At 45.6% G+C, this 14,617-nt stretch overlaps 1 protein-coding gene across 1 annotated transcript in view; it reads right to left on the reverse strand.

Annotated features, from left to right (window-relative positions):
* The window catches only part of LOC137453274 (potassium voltage-gated channel subfamily KQT member 1-like), a 374,577-nt gene extending 367,601 nt beyond the window's left edge, over positions 1 to 6,976 (reverse strand). The window contains exon 1 of the mRNA XM_068162391.1: positions 6,594 to 6,976. Within this exon, the coding sequence (XP_068018492.1) occupies positions 6,594 to 6,976 (383 nt within the window). The remainder of the gene's footprint in view (positions 1 to 6,593) is intronic.
* Positions 6,977 to 14,617: the final 7,641 nt, after the last annotated feature.

The raw sequence follows: 14,617 nt of genomic DNA on the forward strand, positions 1-14,617 counted from the left end.
CACCCCCAGGCAGGAGGCAGCCACAGCTTTCTGGGTAACCTATTCTAGTCTCACCACCCTCAGACTGAAGAACTTCTTCCTAAGATCCAGTCTAACCCTGCTCTCTCTCAGCTTCAAACCATTCCCTCTTGTCCTGTCTCTAAACACCCTCAGGAAAAGTCCCTCTGCAGCCTTCCTGTAGGATCCCTTCAGCTACTGGAAGGCAGCATAGAGGTCCTCCCAGAGTCTTCTCTTCTCCAGGCTGAACAAGCCCAGCTCCCTCAGCCTGTCCTCATAGCAGAGGTGGTCCAGCACTTGGATCATCTTTGTGGCCTCTTCTGGAGTCCCTCCAACAGCTCTGTGTCCTCCTTCTGCTCGGGACACCAGAACTGGAGGCAGGATTGGAGGTGGGGTCTGAGCTGAGCAGAGTCAAGGGGCAGAATCCCCTCTCTTGCCCTGCTGCCCACACTCCTCTGGCTGCAGCCCAGCACACAGCTGCCTTCTGGGCTGCATGAGGGCACTGCTGGCTCCTGGGAACATTCTCAGCAACCGACACTCCCAGGTCTCCTTCTTCAGAGCTGCTGTCAACCCACTCTGCACCCAGCCTGGATTTGTGCCTGGGATTGGCCTACCCAGATGCAGGACATTGCACTGTGCCATGCTTTGCCTTTCTGTACTTCTTGCTTTCTCCTAAATTCCCTTAGCCTCATGCAGACCAACAGAAAACTGCTCCTTCCTCAGTGTTTTTAAACCATTGTTTTTAAAACTGTTTCTTTTGCTAACAAATCTAAAGAGGCAGTGCTAGTCCATTGAACACTTGATGAGCCAGGGTTGAAGGTCAAAAATGAGTTCCTCTCTGTTGTCGTCTTCCTAAACATTGCTACATTTTGGAGAGTGGCTAGAGCAACTCTAAACATCTTTCTGTTGTCATTGTAGCCAGGCACAAATCCTGTTGCTAAATAGCCACAGCATGCTCTGCTGAAGCCTACAAACACTTGTAACTAGGAGGTTGACCACAACACGAGCATAATGATGTCAAGTTCACTATCAAGGCTGAACCCTTGTGGAGTCATGCTGCAACAATCTCATTTTCCAGGGAAGATGAACCTAAAGAATGCTCTTGAAGTTGAAGGATTACTCATTCCTCCTGTCAAGATTTGCATCAAATAGAGCCATTTCTAGCAAATCTGTTCAAGTGGGGGTTTGTATTTATCTGCTGCAGATAAGTGTGCTTGAAGTGCTGATAGATGAGATGCTTGTGGGAATGCTCTCTCTTGAAAACACAGAAGGGATGAGTGAGGAGGGGACAAACTTAGGAACTGGACAAACTTAGAAACTGGTAGACAGAGATATACTCCTTGGCAACCACACACAAAACAACATCTCTCTGGCCAAACTTAACTCTACAAAGATGTGTCTAGAGAGCAAAACATTTGTAGCAAAAAAATGTCAGCTGGGAAAGACTTTTCATCAGGGTGTCTAGAGACAGGACAAGGGGGAATGGTTTGAAGCTGAGGGGGAGCAGGGTTAGACTGCATCTGAGGAAGAAGTTCTTCAGTAGAAGGGTGGTGAGACTCCGAAACAGGCTGCCCAGGGAGGCAGGAAGGGTTCTGGGCAGCAGCCATCATTCCCCGCTGAGAGTTGTTCTCTCCAAATCCAAAGGCAGCCTGCAGAGCAGCCTTTGTTGCTAGGTAACTCTGCAGCTGTGAGATGTTGGTCTAGTCATGGTCTAGTCATCAGGTTGGACTCGATGATCTTTGAGGTCTCTTCCAACCTTAATGATACTGTGATACTGTGATGTTTGGCAGTCAGACCTGGTGGTCTGCAGGACTCACCAGATGACTGGCAGTGTCACTTTGCAATATTCCATCCATTTCTACATGATATTCAAGAGGTGATTGAGAACCCTAGGAGCACTGAGTGAACAATGGTGGCCAGCACTCCAAGATGCTGAGCCTGTGTTACTAACCTGACAGAACACCAGCAACTGTTTCCTGCTGGGCTAGGTTTCTGCTGCTGTAATTAGTTGAGTTGGCTATCCAAGGATATCCAAGGACAGCTAGAGCTGGTGGGAACAAGCTGACTCGCTAAGGTGGATGAGGGGAGTCGAACTGGAGGTGGTCTGTTAACAATGGAGTGTTAGCTTGGCTCACTCCAGCCCATGGGAAGTTATGGGATATAAAGCCTGCACTAACTCTGCAATAAGAGAAAGGGCAGACATCCACCAAGCAAACGGCCAAACCAGCACAAAGCAACCTGGAACAGCTGCAGATTCTCACTTCAGATTTGGCAGTGTTACATGACAAGGAAGTGGCAGGCCACAGCGTAGGAGTCCCTCTCATGGGCCTCCTTGCCTTAGACTTGCCTCCCTTTTCAACCAGCCTGTGGTTACTCTGCTGCCTGCCAGCAAGCCTTCCAGCTGTGCTAAGTCCAGCGGTGACGCCGACATCCGCTTGCTAGAACTGGAGCGAGACCAACAGCTGCTTTGGTATCTCCCCACAGCCATTACTTCTCCTTCACTAGTCACTTGGACAAGATTCAGACCAGTTGCCTAGAGGTGAAAGGTTCCTTCTCCCATCATGAATTCCATGCTCCCTCTTTTCCCTAGCTTCCAGCTGTCAGCTCCTACTGTTCCTTTCTCCCAGTGGGTCTGTAAGCTTTTTGACCACCTTCAGCAGTCCCACAGTTGGAGCTTTTTGTGCTCGTATCCAGCCTTCTGATCTCCAAAAGCTGCTAGCTCCTTTTTCTGCAGCCTTCCTGCTTACATCTTCTTTTCTTTACTCTTGAGCTAGCCTGTTCTGGTACTGCTTTTCCTCCAGTTTCAGCATCACTACCCCCAGTCTCACCTTCTATGACAATCCAGCCTAGCCTTCTGCCTCTTGGTCCCAGCTTCTCACAGAATCACGGAATGACAGGCAGATCATCTAGTCCAAACCCCTGCCAGAGTCTCCTCTGTCCCTGTTTCATCAGAATCAGTACAGTCATCTATTCTGCTTCATCACTTCTTAGTCCAAGTGCTACCCACCCAAGTTACCTATAAACATCTGGCTTCTAACTAAAAAAAATCATCAACTCAACCAAGGGCAGCTGAAAAGATCAAAATGAGAAGTCACTGGATGTTCCAGAGAAATGGAAAAGATCAAAGAGGTGGACTTCAGTGAGTATCAACAACAGGACATATCCAAGGGGAAAAGTTACTACAGACTCACCTTGATGCTGAGCTACGAGGGCAAGTTAACCTCAGTGCAAACCTGTGCAAACTCTGTGGAGATTTTAACCAGAAGCTGTGCAACACAGGGCTGCACTGTGATGGAGACATAGCCTTAGGCTGACACAAGGTGGCCTCCATCACTCACAGAACAAAACAGCATGCCAGCAAGCCTTCACCTCTCCTCCGTGAAAACGACTGAAAGCAAACTGAGACCTCATTGTTCTCTAGAACTACCTGAAAAGAAGTTATAGAGAGGCTGGTGCTGATCTCTTCTCCCAGGTAATTAGTGATAGAACAAGAGGGAATGGCCTCAAGCTGTGACTGGGTTTAGACTGGACATTAGGAAGAATTTTTTCCCAGCAAGAGTGGTCAGGCATTGGAATGTGCTGCCCAGGGAGGTGGTTGAGTCACCAGCCCTGGATGTGTTTAAAGGTGGTTTGGATGTGGTGCTTGGGGATATGGCTTAGGGGTGAACCTTGCAGAGTAGGGTTCTGGGCTGGACTTTGTGATCCTGAGGGTCTTTTCCAGCCTGAATATTTCTGTGATTCTGTTCAAACTGTTGTTACCAGTCACCTCTTCAGTGCCTGGGTGCAGTGATCATCTCTTTTCATAGGCTTGAGTTACATCTTCCTGCTTCTTGCCTCCATAAATGTGACAGAAAAGCTAGATCATCTTTCTCCCCGCTTTGTCAAAGGCAAAGGTGGCCTGCAAAGACCTGGCAGTTTAACATCCCCCACCACATTTGCCTCTCTAGTACTTTGATGACCTGCACTGGATTCTGGTTTTGGGTTATATACTCTAATGGTGGAATATGAAAGTTATATACTCAAAAGGTGGAATATGAAGGTTATACCCTAATATCTTGACATTTGGATGTGATTCAAACAAGGGCATCGCTGAGCTGAGAAATCAAATTCAAAACAGGCACACACTACTTCTTCTGGACTGAGAACTACACCATAAGCAGCTGGACTCTAATATATATTGATAGCCATTCCTTGAAGGCTATTAGCTAGCTACCAGAATTGGGTGGTTAGGATCAATGTGATGCTAACAGCATGCCACAGGTGTTTCTCAAGCCCTTGTCTCTTCCTGACTTGCCAGTGAGATCCTCTGCTCTGTTCTTAGGGGGTTCAGGAGTTAAGTATTTCACAGTACTTCCAGTGAAGCTGAAAACCACCCAAGTGAGAAGGTTTTGAGGACTGGGAGGGGAAATCATCAGGCAAACCCCCTCACCTCTTCAGATGCTTTGGGTTGAAATCGTAATTTCAGCCTCTAATAAGTTAAATAAAGTAACACAAATTCCAGACTTAGTAAGGCAAAGAGAATTCCATTTTCTAAGGCATATTATAAAATTACTGAAAAAGCCTGAGTTTACTCCTGTAAGAGATACTCCAAGCATCAGGCACACTCCAAATGTTACAGGAGATGAGAAAGAGGAAGGTCACCTCCTGGAGCACTTGTTGTTCCCTTGCCTTGCCTGTTTCTGGCCAGTTAGGTTCCTTCTAGCAGAACTGGCTCCAGGCCAGGCCAGGTTCCAGTCCCTCTTGGATAGAAACTGCACTTGAGTTATGTGACCTTTGTGGCATATGAAAGACAAAAAGGACAGCAAAAGGACACTGCACACCCAGCTCCTCCGGGCTGCACAAGTATCAGCTATAGTTGAAAGAATGGATTTGCCATGAAAATCATCTTCCTCCTCATCCTAGCAACTCTACGTAAATCACCTCAAGCCCACAAATACAACATGGCAAACCTTTTAAAAGACAAATCACAGGTTGTTCTCATTATAAATTAACTGTGCTTTAGATTAGCACTTTATTGTTTTAATGATGCTCAGCTTGAATGATATTTAATGTTGCTTCTGTAGCCATTGGGTTAACGATTAGATCAAACATACTTCACAGTAAAGCTCTGGCCAAAAGCTAGGTTTGAAAGGTTTCCTTTCAAGCCACCTCAAAGAGAAAGCTTTTGCAAGAAGCCAGTTCCTGTATTCTTTCAGTGAAGTTAGGGATCCTACTCTTGATAAAAAGCTTTTCTGTTAGTAACACAAATATTTTCTCCCATTTTCTGCTATGGGAGGGTGTCTCTGTATGTATTTGTGCTCCATAATTATCTCTCAATGTCCATTGCAGAATCCCCACACATAGTGAAGGGCAGCCTCAGTCTGAGATAAAAGCAATGAAGATGATGTGAAGAAAAAAAAAACAAAACACCCCCACAACATGTATTTTAGCAAGATTAGCAAGTCCTAACTTCAAAGAGGCTTCATCCATGGCTATCCACACATTTAAATCCACACAAATGGCATCTGTCTAAGCCTCAGCAACTATTACCTAGTATAAGCACAGCCCTTGAAAGAAGTCCTAGCCTTCTACTTGGTAAAAGTTCACAAATCAAAAAGACTTTTAAAAAAGCCCACATATGATTTTGAGAGGTGAAAGGAAGCAAATATCACCACATTGATCTATTTAATTCTAAACAGAAGCATTCTGGCTCATTACACTGCTCTGAGCAGTTCCTGGCTGTGGTAACTGATAAGGCGTTTCCAAAATGCAGTCAGGCCATAAGAAAGTTCATCTGAGACAAGCAGATTCACTTCAATATTCTGCTTCTCTTTAAGACATCTGCAAGGACTTTAGGCTCTATTTGCATTCACTATAGGCAGTAAAACTTTCTCTTGCCTCAGTGGGAGCTCTGAGCCCACTGTAGTTGGACCCTTTCTACAACTGACAAAACATCATTCTATTAAGCACCATTCAGTGTAGTAATTGAGGTTGGACTGAACTTGGCAGCTACCACAGACAGATCCCAGAAAAAAGGGGCAGCTGTGTTAGTGTATCTACCCATATTTTAGAGAGCAAATGGAAGCCTTCATTTTATCCTTATGTGTCCTCCATGCATGGCATAAAGAAAACTGGCTATACTTGTACCCATTATGTGCTCATGATTGTAGATTGATTCAAACTAATAAATGTTTGTCCAATCAATTGTTTGTTTTGGCACTTCAGCAGAAGCAAAATGGACTCATAAAAATGTGGCTTAGCTGATTACAGAGAAATCCTCCACATCTCATGCTAAAAAATGCAGTGCTTGAAGCTAGAATCATGTAAGGCAGCAATAAAAACTGTCATGAGTGTACAGGGCTTCCCCTCAGAAATCTCAGCTGTGCAGAGTCTTTGAAGACAAGCACCACATGAAGAACAAAAAGCCCTCCTCTAGGAATGGTAAGGGAGATAGTGGCTGGCTCATTGAGAAAGTGCCCATACCACTGTTTCCAGGGGGATAACTCAGCTAACAGGTTTTCATCCCAGGAACTCAAGTACTATGATGTGGGGCTGCTGAAGTGGACAGCCTCAGGTTTTTCTTACACCACAGATTACGTGGAAGGGTAGGTACTTACACAGTAAAATGGTAGGTGAAACACTTCCATCCACTGGGCCTCTCTAGGAAGTTGTAGACATCTCTCTGGGTGCCAGTTTTAGTTATCGGATGGCTATGGAAACACTTTGCCGCACAGGCCCTGCAGACTTCACCCTCTGTTGAGGCTGCAGCCTTTGTGCCCTCCTCAGGGCTGTGAGGAATTCTGGATCCATTGTTCACTGAGGTTTCTGGATCTGTAGCCACAGCAGAATACTGCATCCTGCTTAAGGTCCCCCTGACTTCCAGCAATGCTGCAGGTTTCCTATTTCCATCCAGACTGCTAAGCGGGGAAGTGGAGCCTTGAATCTGCCCACAGAGGTTATACATTGGGTGCCCAACAGTTTCTCCACTATCAGAAGACATTCTATAACAAGGCAGAGGTATTACTAACCCTGATCAATATTTCAAATCCTGAAGAAGGTATTGTATGTCCTCACTGCCAGGGTATTCTCCAGAAGCTGGTAAGATGACTTTCTGCTGTTATCACAGAGCTTCTCTGCAACACAAGTGTGAGCTGTCAGCCTGTCACCTGCTGTCATTCACAGCCTCTGAAATTACAGCAGAAAACGTTTTGACAATGACACATGATGGACATCAGACATAACAGGAGGCTGGGAAAAGAAAGAATTTAAGACTTCTGGAGGAATACAGAATATTGAGATCTGAAGTTGCATCTGCTAACCAGGAAGCTTACAATAATGTTAAGCAGTGCCACATTTGTACTGCAGCAGAAGTGTCCTGTAAGCTGAGCCTATGACACTGTTTTAATCGAAGAAGTTCCTGAAGTGTCCTGATTAGAGGTGGAACTGTGAAAATGTCCTGCAATTTATAAACTTGCTGCTACCTGAAACACCCCTGACTGAGGTTTTAAACTTCAACACCTACGTAGCAAGAAATCTTGTCTAGACTATCAATGACAGAAAGACTTTAAGACTAGAATAAATTATTTCAATCACCTCATGGGATCTGATTTTGCAGCCCATGCTACTCAGGAACAATTATCCTCAAGTGTAAAAAGGAGCATGGCATTAACTAGAACTGTCACTAGGAAGTTAATATTGTTACAAGGGAAGAGATCAAAGAGTTCTGACCTGATTCTTGATTTTCTTCAGGGCACTTAATGTTTGCTGCTAACTTTGCTCCTCTCAAGTAAGTACCTACAGAAAACAGACTAGAAAATCAGGCTGCTACATATCAGTGTATATTTTGTGGGACAGAACTCAAAGTATTAGCAGCAGCATTGCTTGAGACTGAGAGCAGCTGTCTGAAATGTCAGGGTTTGTATTGCCTTATTTCTCACACACTGTCAGGGGAAGCTGCCTTATTTCAAATGTTTATCTAAAATGAAAACATGAAAACCATAGAAGTATCAAGAGAGGTGACTAACTTCAAGGCAGTGCTGATGTTCAAGTTGAAATGAAGTCTGTAGTACTATAATTTGATGTATTGTGTTACCCACACAATAACATCCCTATGCCTAGGAGCTGCTGCCGACCGCTCCTCTCTCTGAAGAGACTCACACCCACGTTTGAGTCACTTTGCCTCTGTAGAATAATTTGGAGAGAGTGAATTTCACCCTTCATCACCTCCTTAAATGAAGCTTTTGTTTTGTTGTGGCTTAAAGATCCTCATGTGTACAAGATGAACTCCTGAACAGAGCCCTCTAAGTTATTCCCAAAAATATTTACATGCAACAGTGGACTTAATACTATGTGCTCATTTGTTGCCACTGCTCATAGGAAGGTGGCCTGATGCATTTCTACATTAGTCTTGTAGCAGACAGAGAAATACTTCCTTTCCCTCCTCAGTTTGCTTAATGATGAAAAGCTGGAGGGACAAAAACTCAAACTCAAAGCTAAACCACAAAGCCCTTTATCCAAGTCAATCTACAGCAACAACCTAAGAACCACCTATCTGCTGTATTGTGCATTGCAGGGTGCTGAGGCCACCCAGACAAGTGTTGGAGCAAAGGCTGGCTGCCCTGCAGTGCAAAGAAAGCTACCTGAAACACATTCGCTAGCTTGCTCTGTCAGAACAGAGGAGCCCCGCACAATCAGGCACAAAGCACAGGAAAGAGGTGAAGCCAGCTGGCAAGCAGTACCTGCTTTCTGTCACACCGCCTCCTCTGATGCTCCCTCCATAGAGTGGATTCCTTGGATAGCTGCAGAGAGAGGAGCTGCTGCCTGATGCTGCTGCCAGCTTCCAAGTCCTTCTGCAGGGTCCCTCCCTTTTAGCTGCCTTATACGGCAGCCCTCACAAAAGGCAGAGAAAGAGCTGGGCAGCAGTTCTGACCATTTCCAAGAGGAGTTATTTCTGCTTGTTCCTGCTGTCAAAGCCAGCAAGCAGAAGCTTCCAGTCCTTCCCTTATCTGCATGCACTTCATTGTAGTGGGTTCCAAGTGACATTGCCTTACTGCACATCTTGAACAAACTGAATTAGGTGTTGCTTGTAGCTCTATGGAGGCTCTGCAGCAGGCTTTTATAGTGAGCAAATCTAAACAGGCAGCTTCAGTTGCTGGCTTTTACCCATCAAAGTTTTGGCAAAACCAAAACCAGCACTTTATTACAGTACATTAAGCAATGGAAAATCAGAGCTCTTTATGGTTGTTGCCTTCCTGAACTATGACGCTTTTTGTTTGTTTGTTTAATTAAGTTGGGAGCTAAAGAATCTCAAACATAAGCACTGAAACACTAGCCTCCTCTTATTTATTGTTGAACTTATCAGCTAGGAAGGAGAGAGTGAATAATATTCTCTTCTTCTTCTAATATTCTCTTCTTAACACTCTTCTTTTCCCATTTGTAGTAGGAATCAGACTGGTTTCCAAACTAGCAGCATTCTGAACATGACTTCTCACTTTTCTAGTCATGTGGCTGAGAAGGAAACCAAGGTAGCTGTTTCCTTTTTCATTCTGGCAGTGGAGGAATGTTGCCATTGTACATGGTCTTTAACTTTTATTCCTGTTGTTCATGGGGACAAGACCTCTAGTGCCACAAAAAGATTATTCCAGCAAGTTCCTTTCTTAGTTTCTCAGTTATATTTCTATACCACTGGGGGAAAAAATAAAGTATTGCTAGTTCCTTTCTGCTTCTGATAACACAGTCTTATCAGGCTTATGTTTTTACTCCTCTAAAAATCAACCTCTTCAGAATATTTCTTGGGTGCTGTGTGACCCAGTTTGCACTGCTCACACAACTGAATACAGTGTTGCAGGTGAGCAAGTGAAAAGGACTAACACCTCACTGGAGCCACTGGATCCTTCTCCCAATTTTTTTGCTTAGGTTTCTTCCTTTTCAAGGAATAAAATGGCTTGGAAATTGCTCTCTGCACCAATGAATACTTTTGTGTCTCTGCTCTACTAACTTTTCTATAAAGTGATTCCCCAAATGCAAAATTTGTTGCCCTCACTCCCAGCCTGCCCTCAACACAAGGTTCAAGCTCTAAATGACAAGTCAAAATAGTCACAACCCAATTGCCAAGCTTTCTATTCTATTCTATTCTATTCTATTCTATTCTATTCTATTCTATTCTATTCTATTCTATTCTATTCTATTCTATTCTATTCTATTCTATTCTATTCTATTCTATTCTATTCCTAGTCTAGTCTAATTTCACCGGCGCGCCCAGCTTCAGCACCCTGGAGAGCGTCGCCCCCGGTTCCCCTGGCGCTGCACAGACTCATCAGCACTGAACCCGGAGCGACCTTCACCGTGTTGAACTCCAGGAAGCCTTACTCTGAGATCAGTGACTTACAACCTTAAAAAGCTACGGTCCAGAGTGTCATTACACATGGTGAGAGAATCTGAAGGATCAGAGAGTCACAGGATGGTCTGGGTTGGAAGGGACCTCCAAAGGACATCCTCCACTAGAGCAGGCTGCTCAGAGCCCCATCAAGCCCAACTCTCCAGGGATGGGGCCTCCAGCACCCACCCGGGCAACCTGTTCTAGTGTTATCCCAGCCTCATGATAAAGAGCTTTCTCCTAAAGCTCAATCTAAATCTACCCTTGTCCAGTTTAAAACCACAGCCCCTTGTTCTCATGCTACAAGCCCTAGTAAATAGTCCCTCCTCAGCTTTCTTGTAGATCCCCTCAGGTACTGGAAGGCCACAATAAGGTCTCCCTGGAGCTTTCTCTTCTCCAGGCTGAACAACCACAGTTCCCTCAACCTGTCCCCACAAGAGAGCTGCTCCAGGCCCCTGATCATTTTCAGGGTGCCACTCTGGACCAGCTCCATCAGATCCCTGTCTCTCTTGTGTTGGGGCCCCCAGAGCTGGACACAGCACTCCAGGTGAGATCTCAGGGGAGCGGATTAAAGTGGCAGAATCACTTCTCTTGATTTGCTGTCCAAGCTTCTTCTGATGCAGCCCAGGCTGCCATGGGCCTGAATTCAAATTCTGGTAATCTCATGTTATTCTACCAGGACAAAAGAGAACAGCTTGGTGTGCTGTTTAAGGTGTGCTTGGCCTTTAAGTTTAGTGCTCTTTAATAGGTCAGCAGCATTTTTAAACTAATCCTAAGCATTGTATATCATCATAGAAAACCATAATAGTATTAATACCTTGATGAATAAAAATCATAGAATTGTTAGGGTTGGAAGGGACCTCAAGGATTATCCAGTTCCAACTCCCCTGCCATGGGCAGGGACACCTCACACTACAGCAGGTTGCTCACAGACACATCCATCATTGACGAGAACGGAGACAGGGATGACAGCACTCAATATGAGTGATAGTAATCATCCAACTTTATTGTTCCACACTTCATTATTTATAGTCTTATGCATAGTTAATTCTATTCTAATTTAACACATACTATTGGTTTCTCTCTAAAAGGTTACATCATTGTTTTCACAACTCTGTGGAATTTTTCTACTCAGTCTAATTGCTCTTTTTCCCAGCTCTCACCTCCTCCTTATCTTGCTTGCCTCCCTTCTCAGGGGCAGTTGGACTTCAGCATACCAAGCAATCAGCACTTCCCCACAGCTCCTACTCCATTGCTATATTAATAATAGAGAATCCTTCAAGGCCTGAATTGCACAGGTGTTCCTGGGACCCATGTCCCCTCTTGCTCAAAACAATCCCCAACACATCATGGCCTTAAAAAAAAGAATAAAACCACCAAAATGTATGAGCTGAACTAAAGTGCTACCACCTAAGGGAAAGGATCTGCTGATACACTTATGTTGCATAAAAGAAAGGCAAAAGTACTGCTTGAACTTTCATGCCTATTCTAATGCTGAAGAGGTATCAGATAGCAGTCATGGAGAACCTTCAAATAGTAAGAGGCAATATAAAATCTTGTACAGTGAAACTCAACTGTTACTTGATTCCTATCTTCAATTATATTAAGTGTTCTAGCATTGTTTTATTGGGTTTGTTTAAATCATTAGTGATGCACTGGAGAAGGAGGATCCTGTTATCGGTACTAAGGCTGTAACAGAATATCATTTGAAATGGAAAAGATTGATCAATACACGACGAGTGCTTCAGGAGTGGCTTTTGACACAGGAGCTCTGTGCTGTAACTGAAGAGTTTGCAAAGGATAAGCACAATTGCATGTATGAGTTTAAAAGGTCACTAAAGGTATTCTGTTAATTTTAGTTAAAGATTTCCAGTAAGCTTTTCCTCCTGTAGGCCGTTTTAGATACCCTTCAATAGAGTTTCAAGCTGATAATAAAGAGAAGTAAAGTAAACTTGACATTCTCTATGTAACAGGTCCACAAGACTTGCTTCTTTGGTTCCAATCTAGTCTGAGGCAGTAGTTCTTCTAAAATGCTTTTCCTCATTCCCCCAAACAGAGAATATAGAATTGTTAGGGTTGGAAGGGACCTCAAGGATCATCCAGTTCCAACCCCCTTGTCATGGACAGGAAGACCTCACACTAGATCAGGTTGCCCAGAGCCACATCCAGCCTGGCCTTTAAAACCTCCAGGGATGAGACTGCCACCACCTCTCTGGGCAACCTGTTCCAGTGTCTCACCACCCTGATGATGAAGAATTTCTTCCTAACATCCAATCTGAATCTACCCATTTCTACTTTTGCTCCATTCCCCCCAGTCCTATCACTACCTGACACCCTAAATAGTCCCTCCCCAGCTTTCTTGTAGCCCCTCATTCAGATACTGGAAGGCCACAATAAGGTGTCCTTGGAGCCTTCTATTCTCCAGACTGAACAGCCCCAACTCTCTCAGTCTATCATCATAGCAGAGGTGCTCCAGCCCTCTGATCATGCTCATGGTCCCTCTCTGGACACGTTTCAGCACCTCCAGATCCTTCTTGTTATAGTGGCTCCAAAACTGGACTCAGTAGTTCAGATGACATTGAGACACTTGAATGTGTCCAGAGAAGGGCAACAAGGCTGGGGAGAGGCCTTGAGCACAAGCCCTACAAGGAGAGGCTGAGGGAGCTGGGGTTGTTTAGCCTGCAGAAGAGGAGGCTCAGGGGAGACCTCATTGCTGTCTACAACTACCTGAAGGGTGGTTGTAGCCAGGAGGGAGCTGGTCTCTTCTCTCAAGCAACCAGCACCAGAACAAGAGGACACAGTCTCAAGCTGCACCAGGGGAAGTTTAGGCTGGAGGTGAAGAGAAAGTTCTTCACTGAGAGAGTTGTTCGCCATTGGAATGTGCTGCCCAGGGAGGTGGTGGAGTCACCATCCCTGGAGGTGTTCAAGAGGGGATTGGATGTGGCACTTGGTGCCATGGTTTTGTCATGGGGTCTGTGGTGACAGGTTGGACTTGATGATCTTTGAGGTCTCTTCCAACCTGGGTGATTCTGGGATTCTGGGATTCTGGCTTCACATCCAGGAGGTACCAGTGTACTACTACAGAACCCCCTTACACCTGCACCTAGCAGGTTCTGAGAAGCAGAAAAAAGCTGAAATTTAAGAAAAGTAGCATAACCTAGTCCAGACTTACACATGACTGCATGATCTTTTTGTTTGCATGTGGCAGGGCTGAAGCAATTTGTGTTTTGAACACAGAATCAACCAGGTTGGAAGAGACCTCCAAGATCATCAAGTCCAACCAATCAGCCAGTCCTAAGTAATCAACTAAACCATGGCACTAATTGCCTCATCCAGTCTCTTCTTGAACACCTCCAGGGATGTCGACCACACCCGCTCCCTGGGCAGCACATTCCAATGGCCAATCTCTCTTTTCTGTGAAGAACTTCTTGCTAACATCCAGCCTAAGCTTTCCCCTGCAGCTTGAGACTGTGTCTTCTTGTTCTGGTGCTGGTTGCCTGGGAGAGGAGACCAACCCCCACCTGGCTACAGCTTTCCTTCAGGTAGCTGTAGAGAGCAATAAGGTCTTCCTTGAGCCTCCTCTCCGCCAGGCTAAACAACCCCAGCCGCTTGCTGAAAGAGCCTGACCTTGGTTTGGGGACATCTAGCATGCACAAGGACTAAGAAACTGTATTTTTAACTTGAGAGGGGGAAAAAAACCAACTTCGGGCAAATGCCCCACGCAAATTGCCACCCCATCCCTCCGGCCGCAGCCCCGGCCAGACCCAGAGGCCAGCGGCGCTCCCCAGACCGCACAGGAGTTACAGACGCTGAGGTGGTGGAAGCGCATCGCAAGCCCAAGGTAATTCTCGAGCACAACCCTACGCCGCTCTCCCTTCCTCTCTCACCTTCCTCTCAGAGGCAGAAAGACTACTGTCGGGATTTCACAGAATCACAGAATTTCAGGGGCTGGAATGGACCTCGAAAGATCATCTCATCCAACCCCCTGCAGGATCATCTATACCAGTTCACAGGGGGACGCATTCAGGAGAGTTTTGAGTATCTCCAGAGAGGGAGACTCCACAGCCTCCCTGGGCAGACGGTTCCAGTGCTGCGTCACCCTCACAGTGAAAAAATGTTTCCTACCCTGGGCACCCCAGTCCGTTCCGCGCCACCCTCGGCGCTCCCCGTTCCCTCCTCCTTGAGGGCGGGAAACGGCAACACTTCGCCTTTCCGACTGGTTTGGCCCGGGCCGGCTCCCGTTCTTCCGGGACCTTGTTTGTGGGG

Source organism: Melanerpes formicivorus, unplaced genomic scaffold (genome assembly GCF_026170545.1).
Source record: "Melanerpes formicivorus ecotype bairdi unplaced genomic scaffold, bMelFor1.0.p_v2 SCAF_64, whole genome shotgun sequence".
NCBI classification, from domain to species: Eukaryota; Metazoa; Chordata; class Aves; order Piciformes; family Picidae; genus Melanerpes; species Melanerpes formicivorus.